The sequence below is a fragment of the Schistocerca americana genome, chromosome 7 (genome assembly GCF_021461395.2).
Source record: "Schistocerca americana isolate TAMUIC-IGC-003095 chromosome 7, iqSchAmer2.1, whole genome shotgun sequence".
Classification (NCBI taxonomy): Eukaryota; Metazoa; Arthropoda; class Insecta; order Orthoptera; family Acrididae; genus Schistocerca; species Schistocerca americana.
In genome coordinates, this window is record NC_060125.1 from 436161177 (window position 1) to 436175625 (window position 14449).

The 14449-nt window shown below is 37.1% G+C and overlaps 1 protein-coding gene across 1 annotated transcript in view; it reads left to right on the top strand.

The window, feature by feature from the left end:
• LOC124622328 overlaps window positions 1-14449 on the top strand; it is a 296285-nt gene that overhangs the window by 241822 nt on the left and 40014 nt on the right. The window contains exons 3-4 of the mRNA XM_047148005.1: window positions 5344-5475; window positions 5844-5952. Of these exons, the coding sequence (XP_047003961.1) occupies window positions 5344-5475; window positions 5844-5952 (241 nt within the window). The remainder of the gene's footprint in view (window positions 1-5343; window positions 5476-5843; window positions 5953-14449) is intronic.

A 14449-nucleotide genomic window follows, 5' to 3' on the forward strand; every position in this document is an offset into this window, starting at 1 on the left:
GTTGTGGTGTGAGTTGGCTAATTAGAACTCTTGTAACTGTGATTTTGTGCTACTGACATTTAGGCTCTGGTTACTAAAGTATTTGGTCACTTCTGATGTCCCACGTGTTGAAAAATGTGTTGTATCCTCTTTTTACCACCATTAAACAGCAGAGAAGTGTCATCAGCATAAGTAATTGCATGGGAATCAGGAGGTTGTTCAGTATCATTTACATATACCAGAAAAAGAAATGGTCACAGTATTGACCCCTGTGGTATGCAGTGCATTACTGTTTCAGTCACAGACTGAATCTTGATTTTTCTAGCCCTGTTTTAATAATTTGTATGTGGGCATTGTTACAGCCTTTTAGGTACATAGACAGGAGTTCAAGAGATGTGTGTTTCTTCAAGAGAAGTGCAGGGTTGATCAAATCAAAAGTCTTTGTGAGATCTGAAAATGTACCCACAGTATTCTTTTGTTCATCTAGATAGCTATAGACTTTGTGCTAGACTTCACTGGCAGCTGTTATGGTGCTGCTGTTTTTCGAAATCCATGCCGGGTTTCTGCAAGGAGATTGCTTTTTTGTGAAAGAGGCTCTAAGTTTTGCCCACATTACTTACTCCAAACTCGTACTAAGTGTAGGAATCAGTGACACTGGCTTGCAGTTTGATGCTTCCTCCTTTGACCCCTTTTTATGTATTGATTTGATAATGCTCCTTTTCAGTACACTGGGAAACATACCTTCTTTGTTGCAACAATCAGTTTATTCATTCTGTAACATCACTACACACAAATAATTAGAACAAGTACATCAACTTTCCTTTATTGGCACACTCTCACAGATGTATATCCAGTTCAGATAAAATACCAAATGAATGTGCCCAGGTTGAGAACCAAGTTCCATAAACAAACAGCCACTGCCATAAGTGAACAACCATCAATGTCAATTACCAAGTCACTGCCCAGGCTATGGTGGTCCCTATCCTCATGGATAATTTGCTTCTGAGTGGCATATTTTGGCTCTGTGGCAGCTCTCTTACAACTGTTAACATATGGGCTGTGGCCTGCATAGCTGGTATTCTCTAACCAAGAAAGGGTGCAGACAGGCTCATGACTGTTAATGATAAAGTGCCAGTTGTTGAGTAATCCTTAACACTTCACTTCACTTATGATGAACTTTGGTGAACTCACAATGAACCCCACTGATGAACTGTCACTGACTCACTGGGATGTGAGTTATAAAGCCATGTGGATTATTGCGCTGCAATCATGCAGTTGGATGGTGCTGCAGATGATAAAATGTGTTTTGCTCATTGACTCCACAAGTCAAGCCATGTCAGTTTGAATAAAATTTTTGAGCTTTTGATGGCCATCTCTGCCATCATTGTTCGGAGCACTGACTGCTGGGGTTGGCACGGTTTCCCACTTATGTAGCCATGATTGTGGCCTCTGGCACTTTTCAGAGAGAAATGAAACAACACATGCTAGCAAGGTGATTGGGCAACTAATAGCAGCTCCTGATACACAGAGCAAAAGCTTTTTCTGATGATTATCACCTACAGTCTGAATTGCAGCACTTGAGATATGTGTTCAGAGAGAATAGTTATAGCAAGAGAGACATTGCAAAGGTTTTCAGGTGTCACCAAAGAAGAATGCCTTGTGAATCAGCGGAAGAGGCCAAGCCAGCTGCTTTCCTGCCATACTTTGGGCCAATGAGCAGCAAGTTAGAACATATGCTACAGAGACAAGGACTGAGACCAGTGTCCCTGTCCACCCCCAAGATACAAGATATACTGCCCTCAAGATGCAATATATGCTGCACCCTGTTAAAGATGATACAGCTCTTTGTGTGCCTGGTGTGTATGATGTTCCTTGCAAATGCAACAGCATCTATATAAGTGAGACAATTTGCACAGTTGCAGAGCATTACACTTAGCACAATCAACATATTAAACAAAAGGAATTTGACAAGCTGGCCAAAGCTGAACATTGCATGGAAAATGGACACAAAATACTGTCTGAAAACATGAGAGTGTTGGCTCATGTATCAACATACTGGGATTTGGTTACAAAAGATGTGGCTGAGATTAGAATGAACAGCAACAACCTTAACAGAGACCAGGGATACACACTCAGTAGAGCATGGGGACAGGCTTTGGATGTCAAAAGGAAGCAATAAAAACTGTGTCATCCTTGTAGGGAGACAAAAGCATCAGTTTCAAAAGTGGCGCTGGCCCATTGTGCCACCTGATGTCAGTCAGACCCACAGCAGGCCAGGATTGCTATGAGCTGCCCAATCACCTTCCATGCATGCATCATTTTGGCCTCTCTGATTGGTGCGAGAGCCCACAACCATGGCTATATAAACAGAAAACTGTGCCAGCCCTGGCAGTCAGTAGTTTTACACCTGATGGTGATGGTGGAGATGGCCATCAAAAGCTTGAGAATTTTACTTGACGTGGCTTAAGGTTTTATTTAGGTTGAAACAAGAATGTCAAGCTGTGAACACTGTCTTGCTTGGATCTGTAGGCAGAAGAATTGTTAGTCTGATTTGACAGTTCAACATACTGCATGTAAGTGATTCCTTCACCCCTATCAGAAGAATTTGTCCCTTAATATTTTTCAAAAGCTTATTGGTTTCATCACCAAAATTTCATTGTCACACAATTATGAAGAACCTTTAATTGATTTACCTTATTAAAAATCTCCCAAAAATGAGTCATTTTTGGGTAAACTTGTTGTTCAAAAGAGTCAGGAAATGTGATGTGTGTGACTACAACAGCTACCAGAATTGACATCACTGGAAGCAGGGTACTTTTGTTTGACATGACATCTAGAACCATAATTCTCTACATGGGAAATTAATTGTATTTAAAGACTAAACACAAACCTCAGCTTTGAGAACAAAGTTAAAATCCAGAGTAAGTGTTCAGTGACGATTAGTAAATTTCTGATTTCAGAATTATAACATTTTTACACAGAAACAGAGAAATTCCAATTTTCATGATACTTATTAAAAACCACCTATTTCATGTTGTGTTGCTAAAAACTACCAGTTATGCATTATTTTTGTACTAATGTTTATGCGAAATTTTCCTGTCCCTAGTCATTATCCTAGAATATAGAATAGTGTGATTCATACAACTAATTATATTGTCATAATTAAGTATGTCTGACATGTGATTGTATATAGTATAAAGATCAGTGGGCCAAGAGTAATTCCCTAGGGGATGGAAATGTAGAATTCTCATTTCAGATCTTGATTTCTCTCCTAGTGTCTTTGTAATTTCAGTATATTGTCTTCTGTTTTTCCAGGTATGATAGGATTTTATCTCCTGCCTTCCTTATTATACCATGGATATCTAACATTTCTACTAATGCTTTATTACTTACACAGTCAAAAGCATTTGTTAAACTCAAAAATCCCTACATATTTATTTTTAGAATCTAGATAGCTTATGACATTCTCAGTGAGATCTATGATTGCATATATGGTGCATTTATCCTTCAGTAAGCCAGACTGTCTTTCATTGAGTACTACATATTGCATTAGAAATGGACAGTAGGCTGAACTGGGAACATCACGTTCTACAAACACTAAAACAGCTGACGTCGGCAACATTTGCTTTACGAATTTTGTCACGCTTCAATGACATTACCATCTCAAAGTCAGCTTACTTTGGCTATTTTCATTCAGTCATGTGTTATGGCATAATCTTCTGGGGCAATACACCTGCCGCAAAGAAAATCCTCACAGCACAAAAAAGAGCAATAAGAATCATTTGTGGTGTACCCCCACGAACCTCATGTCGAAATCTTTTTAAACGACTTGAAATACTGACAGCAACATCTCAGTACATATATTCACTGATGTGCTTCATAATAAATAACCCCACTCTGTATGAAACGAATTGCCTATATCATGAACATAACACCAGAAGAAAAGAGGATTTCCACTGTGAGATAAAGAACTTGACACTTATTCAGAAAGGGGTAAAGTACACTGGAATGAAAATTTTCAATTCCCTACCCAACAGCATCAAAAGTATAAGGAGTAGTACATCAGTATTTAAACGTAGCTTGAAAAATTATTTACTTGAGACCTCACTTTATTCATTAGAGGAATTCTTTCAGAGAAATAAGTAAAACCCAGATTGGAAAGATGTTTTTAAATTTTTTGACACTGTTTACTGTTAAACTAATGTAATAATGCCCTAATGTAAAAATTCCTGTTTTTCTCATTTCCATTTTTGGGTCACTTTTAAACTCAAAGTGGGAAGTTTTGATTACTGTTCAAGGTTAAAATAAATGCAATAATGCCCTAAATATGAAACTGCTATCTTCACATTTATGTTGACTAATTTTTAAGCTAATAAGTATGACTTTTGTGCACTGTTATTAATACTATAACAATGTCTTTATTCTATGTATTTTATTATGTATATTGACACGTTCCACATCTGAGTGACTTGCTCACATGTACAGATCTATGGAACAAGTATATAAATAAAATAAAATAAAATAATGAGTCTCTGTGTGTAAGCTCATTCAAATATTCTTGATACAATTGGTAGAAGAGTTATGAGTCTACAATTTTCTGGTTTGTATTCATTTCCCTTTTTATGAATTGGTTTTGTCAGTGCTTACTTAAATTAATTTGAAAACATTCCTTCCAAGAATAATGTGTTGATTAGTTGTGTACATAAGTGGGACAGTAACTTGTATTTGTTTCATGGTGATTGGCAAAATAGGTTTGAGAGTTAATGACAAATGGTTCTGGGTACACTTGCCACTAACCAGTATCCACTACATGTTCTAACTTTCTTCAAAGTGACACTGAGCTGATATGTGGTAGGGCAGGATTTGAGTTCGTTTTACGAAGGTCATTTCTTTCTAGGGAGGGATAGGTTGGGAGTACACCCATGACAGAATTGTTAATACATGAGCATTCTTTCTTAAAAACCACTGAATTTTGTTTTGCTGATAATCTTTATACTGTTTTTAATTTTTGTCTGTATAACATGTACCCAGGACTTAGCACAGTTACATCTCTGAAATAGGCTGCATTACTTCACATATTTTAGAAATCTGTATTATTTTGGCTGTTTTCTGTGTTTCTGGGCACCTACAGTAATAATGGCAAATATTGAAGAGATCACTAAGTCTTTCTTTTGGTTGTAATCTACCATACTTGGCTCTATAAACTGATAGTTTCCACAGACACTTTGTTTATTCCCCACAATGTAATGTTTTGCTATACAACTTAAGGTCACACGTTTTGAAAGAACACTGCAAATATCCTATTTATAGCTGTTTTAGGTCATGTACTGGAATGCATTGATAAGCAGAAGATGTTATTTGCAGGGTGTATCCTCAGCTGAATCAGGATTCTACCGCTGTGTCTCAAAGTCTCTCCATGACCCTGCATATAATATTAAATCTGTTGAACTTGTTGTCAGAAAAGATTGGGAGGATGTTTACGAGAATGATTATGAGGTAAGACAAAGACACAATCTAAATGTTTAGGTACGTGCTAATAATTTTGCGTACCCAAAGAAATTGTCTATTAAATATTATTAAATATTATTAATGTGTTAGTTATAAAATGAAACTTCACATTGAAATCTCCTCAGTACCCTTATTAATCAGGAATTAAGTCATAAAATTATACTATATGTCAAATTTAATAAAGTTAATAAGCCCTCTAGTGTTCTGATAAATAGTTGTAATGATACAGTACATAATTTTTGTAAAGTTTCAGCCTAATTGTGCATTAATAAAATTGATCATCATGTTTTTCAAATCCGAATTATGAGTTGACTTTTGAGAATAAAAATTAAATTTTTATCAATTTTATTTTTCAGACAAACATGTTCAGAGCTCTGGTAGCTGTTGCCGTTCTACTTGCCATTGTTGTTATTTGTGTAGTTTTGTATGTTCTCTGGAGGAAAAAACAGAGTAATAGATTTAGAGGTAAGCAACACATTCTTTCTTTCTAGATTGTTTTAATTTTAAAAGACTTGCAAATTCTGGACAATGCAATAGCAAAATATCAGTATGGTGAACATTTCATTATTAATCTTTTTACTTTGTTAGTCAGTCTGTGGCTACAACTACTTGTAATACACCAGCTTTTGTCCAAAGAGCCTCATTTGACTATGCCATCTAGTTATAAAAAATCACACACACACACACACACACACACACACACACTGTTACTAACTAGCTCAGAATGATCAGGAATGACAATTAATGTAAGGAGTGTTGGTGTTATTTTCATATGGGACATTGTAATACTGTACAACCTATACATCGAATGACACTGATTAGTTCTGGAGAGGCAATGATTGTCAGTACGGTAGTGCTATACAGTGCTAGAAAAAGAGCAGCTTCTCTCGATACTTTGAGCTAATTTGGCAGTAGCACTAAGTGAGTTAGCAGATTATGAGCTGCAGACCAGAAGACAACAGATATCGCAAGACTGATTGCTTCAGTCTAACTGTCTCCGATAGCTTCAGTGCTTAAGAGACTGAGGACAAAAACATGCAGACAACCCAAGAATTTCAGAAGCAGAAGGTCCTATTGTTTGGTAATAGTAATGGGAAGGGGCTCTCAGAAGTGGTAAAGAAGTCTTTGGAAAGTTACTAACGAATCTTCTGGTTTGTTTGGCCATGGTCCATGAAACTTTTCCATTCATAATGTTTTATCCAGAGCTGCGGTGGATATCTTTGGAGGTACAGATCAAGTGACATTAATACTGTTGAAAAGAGGCATGCAACTTTATACAAGAACAGCAGAGATTATCCTTGTCAGGGACAAAACTTAACTATTGACTGTTGCTTGTCAAAGACAAAACTTAACTATTGACTGTTGCTTGTCAAAGACAAAACTTACCTATTGAGTCTGTAGAGCCATTGTCCATATATCACTTTCCATGTCTTCATCCGTTCTGTTAAAATTACCCCCATGTTTATACATTTCTATGGCTTCTCTAAATAGCCATGGATAATAATGATAAAGAGAAACATGAATACATTACTAAAGGAACATAAAAGTATTTCCCAATGAGGAAAAATATGAAAATCAACTGTAGCAAAGCATGCTCTTCAGTTAGCAAATCATGGAGTGAAGTTTTCTGAAACCAAAATTTTATTTACAGTGATGAATCACTATCCATGGCTATATAGAGAAGCCATTGAAATATATATGAAATGGGGATAGTTTTAAAAGAAAAAAGAAGCCATGAAACTTAGTGACATATGGACAGTGGCTCTACAGAATTGTAGATAAGTTTTATCTTTGTGAGGCGACAATTCTTAATTAAGTTTTATCACTGACAAGGGTTATCTCTACTGATCATGTATAAACACAGTTGCACAATATTTATGTCACTCTCTGACATCTGACCCATCAGTCGACTAGACTCAACAGAACCAGGAGCAGTTATGAAGATGTCTAGTGCAGATCTGGACAAAAGATTAGGAATGCATATGTTTCATGGATAATGGCCACATAACCTAGAAGAATCACCAGTAGCTAAGACATGTGGTCATGAAAGCTTTCATTGTTTCATCTTTTGGAAGAAGGATTATCTCTACTGATCATGTATAAACTCAGTGATACCACTTTTGCACATTATTTATGTCACTCTCTGACATCTAACACATCAGTCGACTAGACTCAACAGAACCAAGAGCAGTTCTGAAGATGTCTAGTGCAGATCTGGACAAAACATTAGGAATGCAAATGTTTCATGGGACATGGCCACATAACCTAGGAGAATCACCAGCAGCTAAGACATCTGGTCATGAAAGCTTTCATTGTTTCATCTTTTGGAAGTGATAATACCAGGCAAATAGTATTTTTAAACCAAGTGCAGGGCTCAGGGATGTGACCTGTGATTCTCTTTGAGCAAGGATCTTAGGAAAGATTATGTTATAATTTTAGAGGTTGCAGGTAACTTTCTGGATCATCAGTTAATACCACAACAAATACTGCAACTTGAATAAATCTAAGAACATGAAAGCAAATGCATTTTGTGCCTTCTATCAAAACATCAGAATCCTGTAAATAAAGATGATGAATTTCTCAGATCCATACAGGAAAATGAAAGCTGGATGGAATTTCAGCAGATTATTTATGAATACCAGGATGTCTTATGGACATCATTGAAATTGAACAGGTTCATATTGACGGCTAAAACCTAATATCACACTGCTGTAGTGTACTTGCTTCTGAGGTACTTATACTAAACCAATGTAGAACACTGAAGAAGACAGGAGGACCAACTATATATATATATATAAAAAAAAAAAAAAAAAAAAAAAAAAAAAAAAAAAAAAAAAAAAAAAAAAAAAAGAAGAGAGAGAGAGAGAGAGAGGCCTTTGTCAGCAATAGACACACATACACACAAACACACACACACACACACACACACACACACACACACACACACACACTCACGCAGACATTCCATCCCAGATTTTCCATTGTTTGATTAATAATAATAATAATTTGTTGTGGCTCAATGGCCAGGTGCAAGTCTTTCTATTGGACATCACTTTGGCAACTTGTGTGTCTCTAACATACCCCAATATCCAACCAGGCAAAGGGGTCCTACAGTTTCAAGTGGAATTCAAACCACATGTTGGTTCTGGTGATGCCTCACACCAGCGAGAGGTGAAAACTAGGTTAAAAAGAAGACCGAAAAATCTGTGGTCTGACTGAGATTCAGTATCACAACCTCTCAGCATTGTGGCATGTTCACAATAATTGTGGCATGTACTTCATCACTAGACCACCAGGCCTAACATGCACATATATGGTTCACGTATAGGTTTTGATGAGTGAGTTTGTGAGCATCAAAATATGTGATAAAAATGACAGTATCTTTTGATTACATTGAGTTAGAAACTTAAACGTTTTTTTCACCACCAAGGGACCATAATTTGGCATAAGTTTCAACTTGATACCTCAACTCATTCCTCACAAAAAGGGATTTTAACAGTCACACAGGTAGGCAGGCAAGCAGATAGCTGGATGGATAACAAAATGATTCTATAAGAGTTTTTTTTTTTTTGGTGATTGTGGTACGGTAACCTGAAGAAATGAGTGAAGACCCAGGTCCTTCAGTTTAATGAATGTTGTGTTTACAGCGTCTTGAATGCTGTGCCACTGCGGCTAATCAAGAAGCATATAGCATGGACAGTTTACAGGCCACCAGCAGGAAGTATTTTCAGCTTCGTAATACTGCTAGAAACAGCTTTAATAAGGTTAATCAGATCTAACTGGAGAATCATTAACTGTGGAGACTTTAAAGTCAATTTTCTGTCAGACTTTAATGTTCAAGGGCACCTAAAGTTGTTGATGTTCTGCCTGGGGTGATTTTCTACAGTAAAATTGCCTTTGAGGATTGAAGGACATTGTGCAACAGCTTTTGACAATTTGTTTTTAGGCTCAAAAACCTGCATTGGTTCAGTACTTTATCTGGCCATGATGGGCAAATGTTAACAGTAAAATATACTCAACAGTTAGGTACCGGCCATAGAAGAGAAATATTGTATCACAGAATCATAAAGAGCTACTTGTTCAGTATTTAGCGAAAATCTGTTGGAAGAATGTTAAAGAGAAATTTACAGAGCAGGCAGCATTGATGGCAAGTTTAGCTCTTCCTTGTATTCCTACAGCACTTCCAGTCTTATTTTCTCATGAAAACAAATAAGGGAGAAACTGATCAGAACCAAAGGTAAGGGGTGTATAACTTCAGGTATTAAAAGTCATGACTTGAAACTCCCTTATCAACTGTATTGCAAACTCCTCCAGTTTGTCATTAAAATATCAAAACTCATGTACTAAACTCAAAAATTAAAACATTTTAAGTATAAGGTAAAAAACTTTTGGAACATTATTGAACAAGAAACAGACAAAAATATTGACCCCAGAAAAACGAGCTGCCAGAAATGGTCACCAAATTCAGCAATTGCTTCCTCACAATGGCAATAAATGTTGCACCCAGTAATAAGGAATCAAATAACGATGCATCAGATTTTCTTGTAGAGAGACTGTGTTCACCACCAACAAATATTATTTAAAAAAATAAACCCATAAGGATACAAAATTCATCAGGTCACTGAAAAGTAGTAATTCTGCTGGATATGGTAGTGTGATACAGGCATACTAATCAAGGGCCCCAACTAAGTGTCATGCTCTGCCACTGGCTTCATCTTGATCTTGGAGCTGCTACTTCTCACTCAGGTAGCTCCTCAATTGGCATGAGGCTAAGTGCATACAATTCCAGTTGTTCCAGCCAAGGAAAACTCCCTATTAGTACCAGGCAATGAACCTTAATTGTCTGCCTAGCAGTCAGGCAGACTGACTAAAGAGCTACATAGGCAGACCTGACGATAGCTGAACAGTCCTACAGATGGTTCACAACTAATGGTTTAAGTCATAGTCTAACAAAGGTTCAGATTACGCAATTTCAAACCAGCTGTAATGAACTGATAACATTATAAGTGGACATGAAACATATTCTGTAACATACCTTGGGGTCCACATTGGTAACAGCTTAAAATGAGGTCACAGATAAACCAATCAAGAAGCTCATTTCAGCGTGTTATGTGCTCAGAAGCATCTTTCACTCTCTTGATCTACAGACAGGAGTGTTAACATATTCTGCATGTTGTCACTAGCTGTTATCTTATGGAATTTTCACATAATAACAAGCAGTAAGAATATTGTGATAACCATAAATCTTAAAAAATTCCTTTTATTGGAATTATATACTCTTGCAGGAAGGTACTCAACAAGGTCTCATTCAACAAAAAGCAATAAATTACCTCATTAACCATTCTTTCTGCAAGTTTTCTGAATGTATAGGTTCAAGGACTGAGAAGTTCTGTAAGTACCGGGTGATAAAAAGGCAGTATAAATTTGAAAACTGAATAAATCACGGAATAATGTAGATAGAGAGGTACAAATTGACACACATGCTTGGAATGACATGGGGTTTTATTAGAACCAAAAAAAATACAAAAGTTGAAAAAATGTCCAACAGATGACACTTCATCTGATCAGAATAACAATAATTAGCATAACAAAGTAAGACAATGCAAATATGATGTTCTTTACAGGAAATGCTCAATATGTCCACCATCATACCTCAACAATAGCTGTAGTCGAGGAATAATGTTGTGACCAGCACTGTAAAGCATGTCTGGAGTTATGGTGAGGCATTGGCATCAGATGTTGTCTTTCAGCCGCCCTAGAGATGTCGGTCGATCACGATACACTTGCGACTTCAGGTAACGCCAGAGCCAATAATCGCACAGACTGACATCTGGGGACCTGGGAGGCCAAGCATGACAAAAGTGGCGGCTGAGCACACGATCATCAACAAACGATGCGTGCAAGAGAGCTTTCATGTGTCTAGCAAATATGGGGTGTTTTTTTTTTAATAAAACCACATGTAATTCCAAGCATGTGTGTCAATTTTTACCTCTCTATCTACATTATTCAATGTCATACTGACTTTCTGATCACCTGGTACATCACAAGTAACAGTGTTTATTGTAGAGCTTCATGACAAATAGTAATGTACTGTAAATAGTTCTCAGCATTTGTAGATGTGGGTACACACTTCCTCCAAAAAATATCATTGTTATAAAAAAGTATTAAGATCCTAATAACAGGTAACAGCAGTTGTATAGTGTAACTGAAGAAGCAGCAGCTCTTTTTCCCTTCAGTAGCATCTTATTTTTCTAATTTGTTTAATTTGCCAATGAAAACTCCAGTTTTCAATATCAACAACATGAGAAAGAGGATACATTGCTACTCACCATAAAGAAGACACATTGTGTTCATTGAGTTGTAGATGACATGCACAATGAAAAGACTGTTATGCATTTAACTTTCGCGTAAAGCCTGCTTCAGAAAGTGGGAAGTATCCAGATAACCCGGATGGTGTAGCACTGTGCCAAGATGTGCTGGCCGTGCACCAAGGCATGTTTAGCCACAGGGTGATCCTCATTACCAACAAACACTGTCTGCCTGTGTCCGTTCATGCGAATGGACAGTTTGTTGCAACAAACTGGATACTTCCCACACACACCAATCTATCAGAACTCCGGAGACGGGAACTTGCCCTTCAGTATATTCTCTCTTCCCGTTACCCACCAGGCCTCAACCTTCACTAATTTCAAGTTGCTGCCCCTCGTACATCACCTGTCATTCAACAACATCTTTGCCCCTGTACTTCCGCCTTGACTGTGTGTGTGTGTGTGTGTGTGTGTGTGTGTGTGTGTGTGTGTGTGTGTGTGTGAGTGAGTGTATACCTGCCCTTTTTTCCCTCTAAGGTAAGTCTTTCCTTCTCCCTTAAAACCCACATCCTTTCATATTTCCCTCTCCTTCCCTCTTTCCTGATGAAGCAACCTTGGGTTGCGAAAGATTGAAATTTGTGTGTGTGTTTGTGTGTTTTTTATTGTGTCTATCTACCAGTGCTTTCCCATTTCGTAAGTCACAGCATCTTTGTTTTTATATATAAATAAAATTATAGTTGTTTAAAGACAAACATATGTATCTATGTGACAATGTGCACACTTTTAGAACGTGGAAATGAAGTCTCTTCAAAGAAAGAATGCTGGCACTTGCACCAGTGATTAGGGAAAACCATGGAAAAACATAATCAGAATGGTTGGACAGTGATCTAAAGCCTACATGGAGAAATCACATTTCACTGCCATACACTAATTCATGAAAAACTGTTGTTGATATCAGTGCATATTACAAGTGAAATTGCAATATCAAGGGCAACAGCAGTAAGACTGATATCACAGCTAACAGTCAAGTGGAACTTTCCACATCACTACTCAACATTAGATTTGAACTTCCTTTTTTCTTCTATCAGCAAGGGCTGGCACAGCTTTGTCTGCTATCACAAATTTGAATTTAGATATTCCATGTGGTTATATGACTAAATCAGAGTCAGGTGTCTGCCTCCGCAGCAGAGTGATCATCACGTATGACTGCCATGCATGCTGGGTTGGACATTTGCTCCACTCAGAGACTGAGTGTTGTGTTGTCCTCATCATCAATAAAATGCAAGTTGCCCTGTGTGGTGTTAACTGAAAACACTTGCAACTCAGCAGCCGAATTCCCCAGGTGGGGACTCACATCCATCAACGCTGTACTGTCGTTTCATTTCATTTTCAGAATCTGGTGCTGCTGTAATTTATTTTTGAAAGTGGGCAGCACGTTGATATTCTTCTTGTTGTGTAGAAGCTTCTTGTAAAAATACTGGTTACACCTATTTGATCTTCCGTTAGTTTTAAGTGCCTGTGTTCTGTATAATAATAATTTTTATTGTAATCATATATATCTTGGTTGAAACCAGCTGAGCAGTGATGCTGTAAGATGAGAATGACTTCATATATGTGTATTTTGGAGCACAACGAGCCATAGTCAAAGTGTTGAATGATTTAGTTAAAGTATTCACTACATGGATGATGTTAAGTGACAGAGAGTACTGGGTGCAAACTGGCTCAGAACTGAAAAATATCTCACCTTTGATTTTGTGTTTGTGGTCATTGGACCATCATTGGATGCCTATCATACTGCAAAAATTTAGTTTTGTAGAGAATTCCTCATATAATGTACTTAACACAGTATTTAACCCAGATGGTATTGAATTTTTTGTTACTCTGAATTAAAAGATGGTTAATTATACCACTAATAGGTCATACAAATGCTGTACATTGGTTTTACATAAATTGAACCCTTAGTCTGAGCATAATGAGCTGTCCTCCTGGAAGGATATCAGTACAGTGTGACATAAAAACACCATTTTATCATTTCAACACAAAGTGCTTCATTTTTTGTGAAGTAATGAAGCAAAACACATGAAGTACCAAATCAGGCTTAACACACACAGTAGTAGCTTTTTTCTTAAACCTTCTACATTGAAGTTGTTTTGTCTTCTGTGTGTTGCTATCCACTGACAGATCAGAAACATAATGTTCTTTCCATCATATAATCCATCTTTTGTCTTTTAGAAGGCTTTCCTTTGTTGCTGCTAACTCTCTTAGTTCATTCAAGAATTGCAATAGCAATCCATCAGCAAAATGCAAGATGCTCAATAAGGCCCTCTCTATATGTACATAAAATTCCAGGCATTTTGCTGTGCTATATCAATCAAGTCAGCTATTGTTGGAAAATATCACTTTTTGCCTCATATTTAGGATAGTAACCATGAGTGACCATTCTACACCTGCACAGATGAATCATCTTTTGTCCACTCACAACTCAGCTCTTTCCTTGTGTCAGGTTTTTTCTCTTGTCTTTGAATTTTTGAGGGTGGGGATAATACCTTAGAGCTTAGTATACTACTACATTCTCCAGATGTACCAAGCAATATGTTAGGCTGTGAGATTTAAGTATTTATGTTGCCTGAGGGAAATTCAGTGAATGAGCTCAA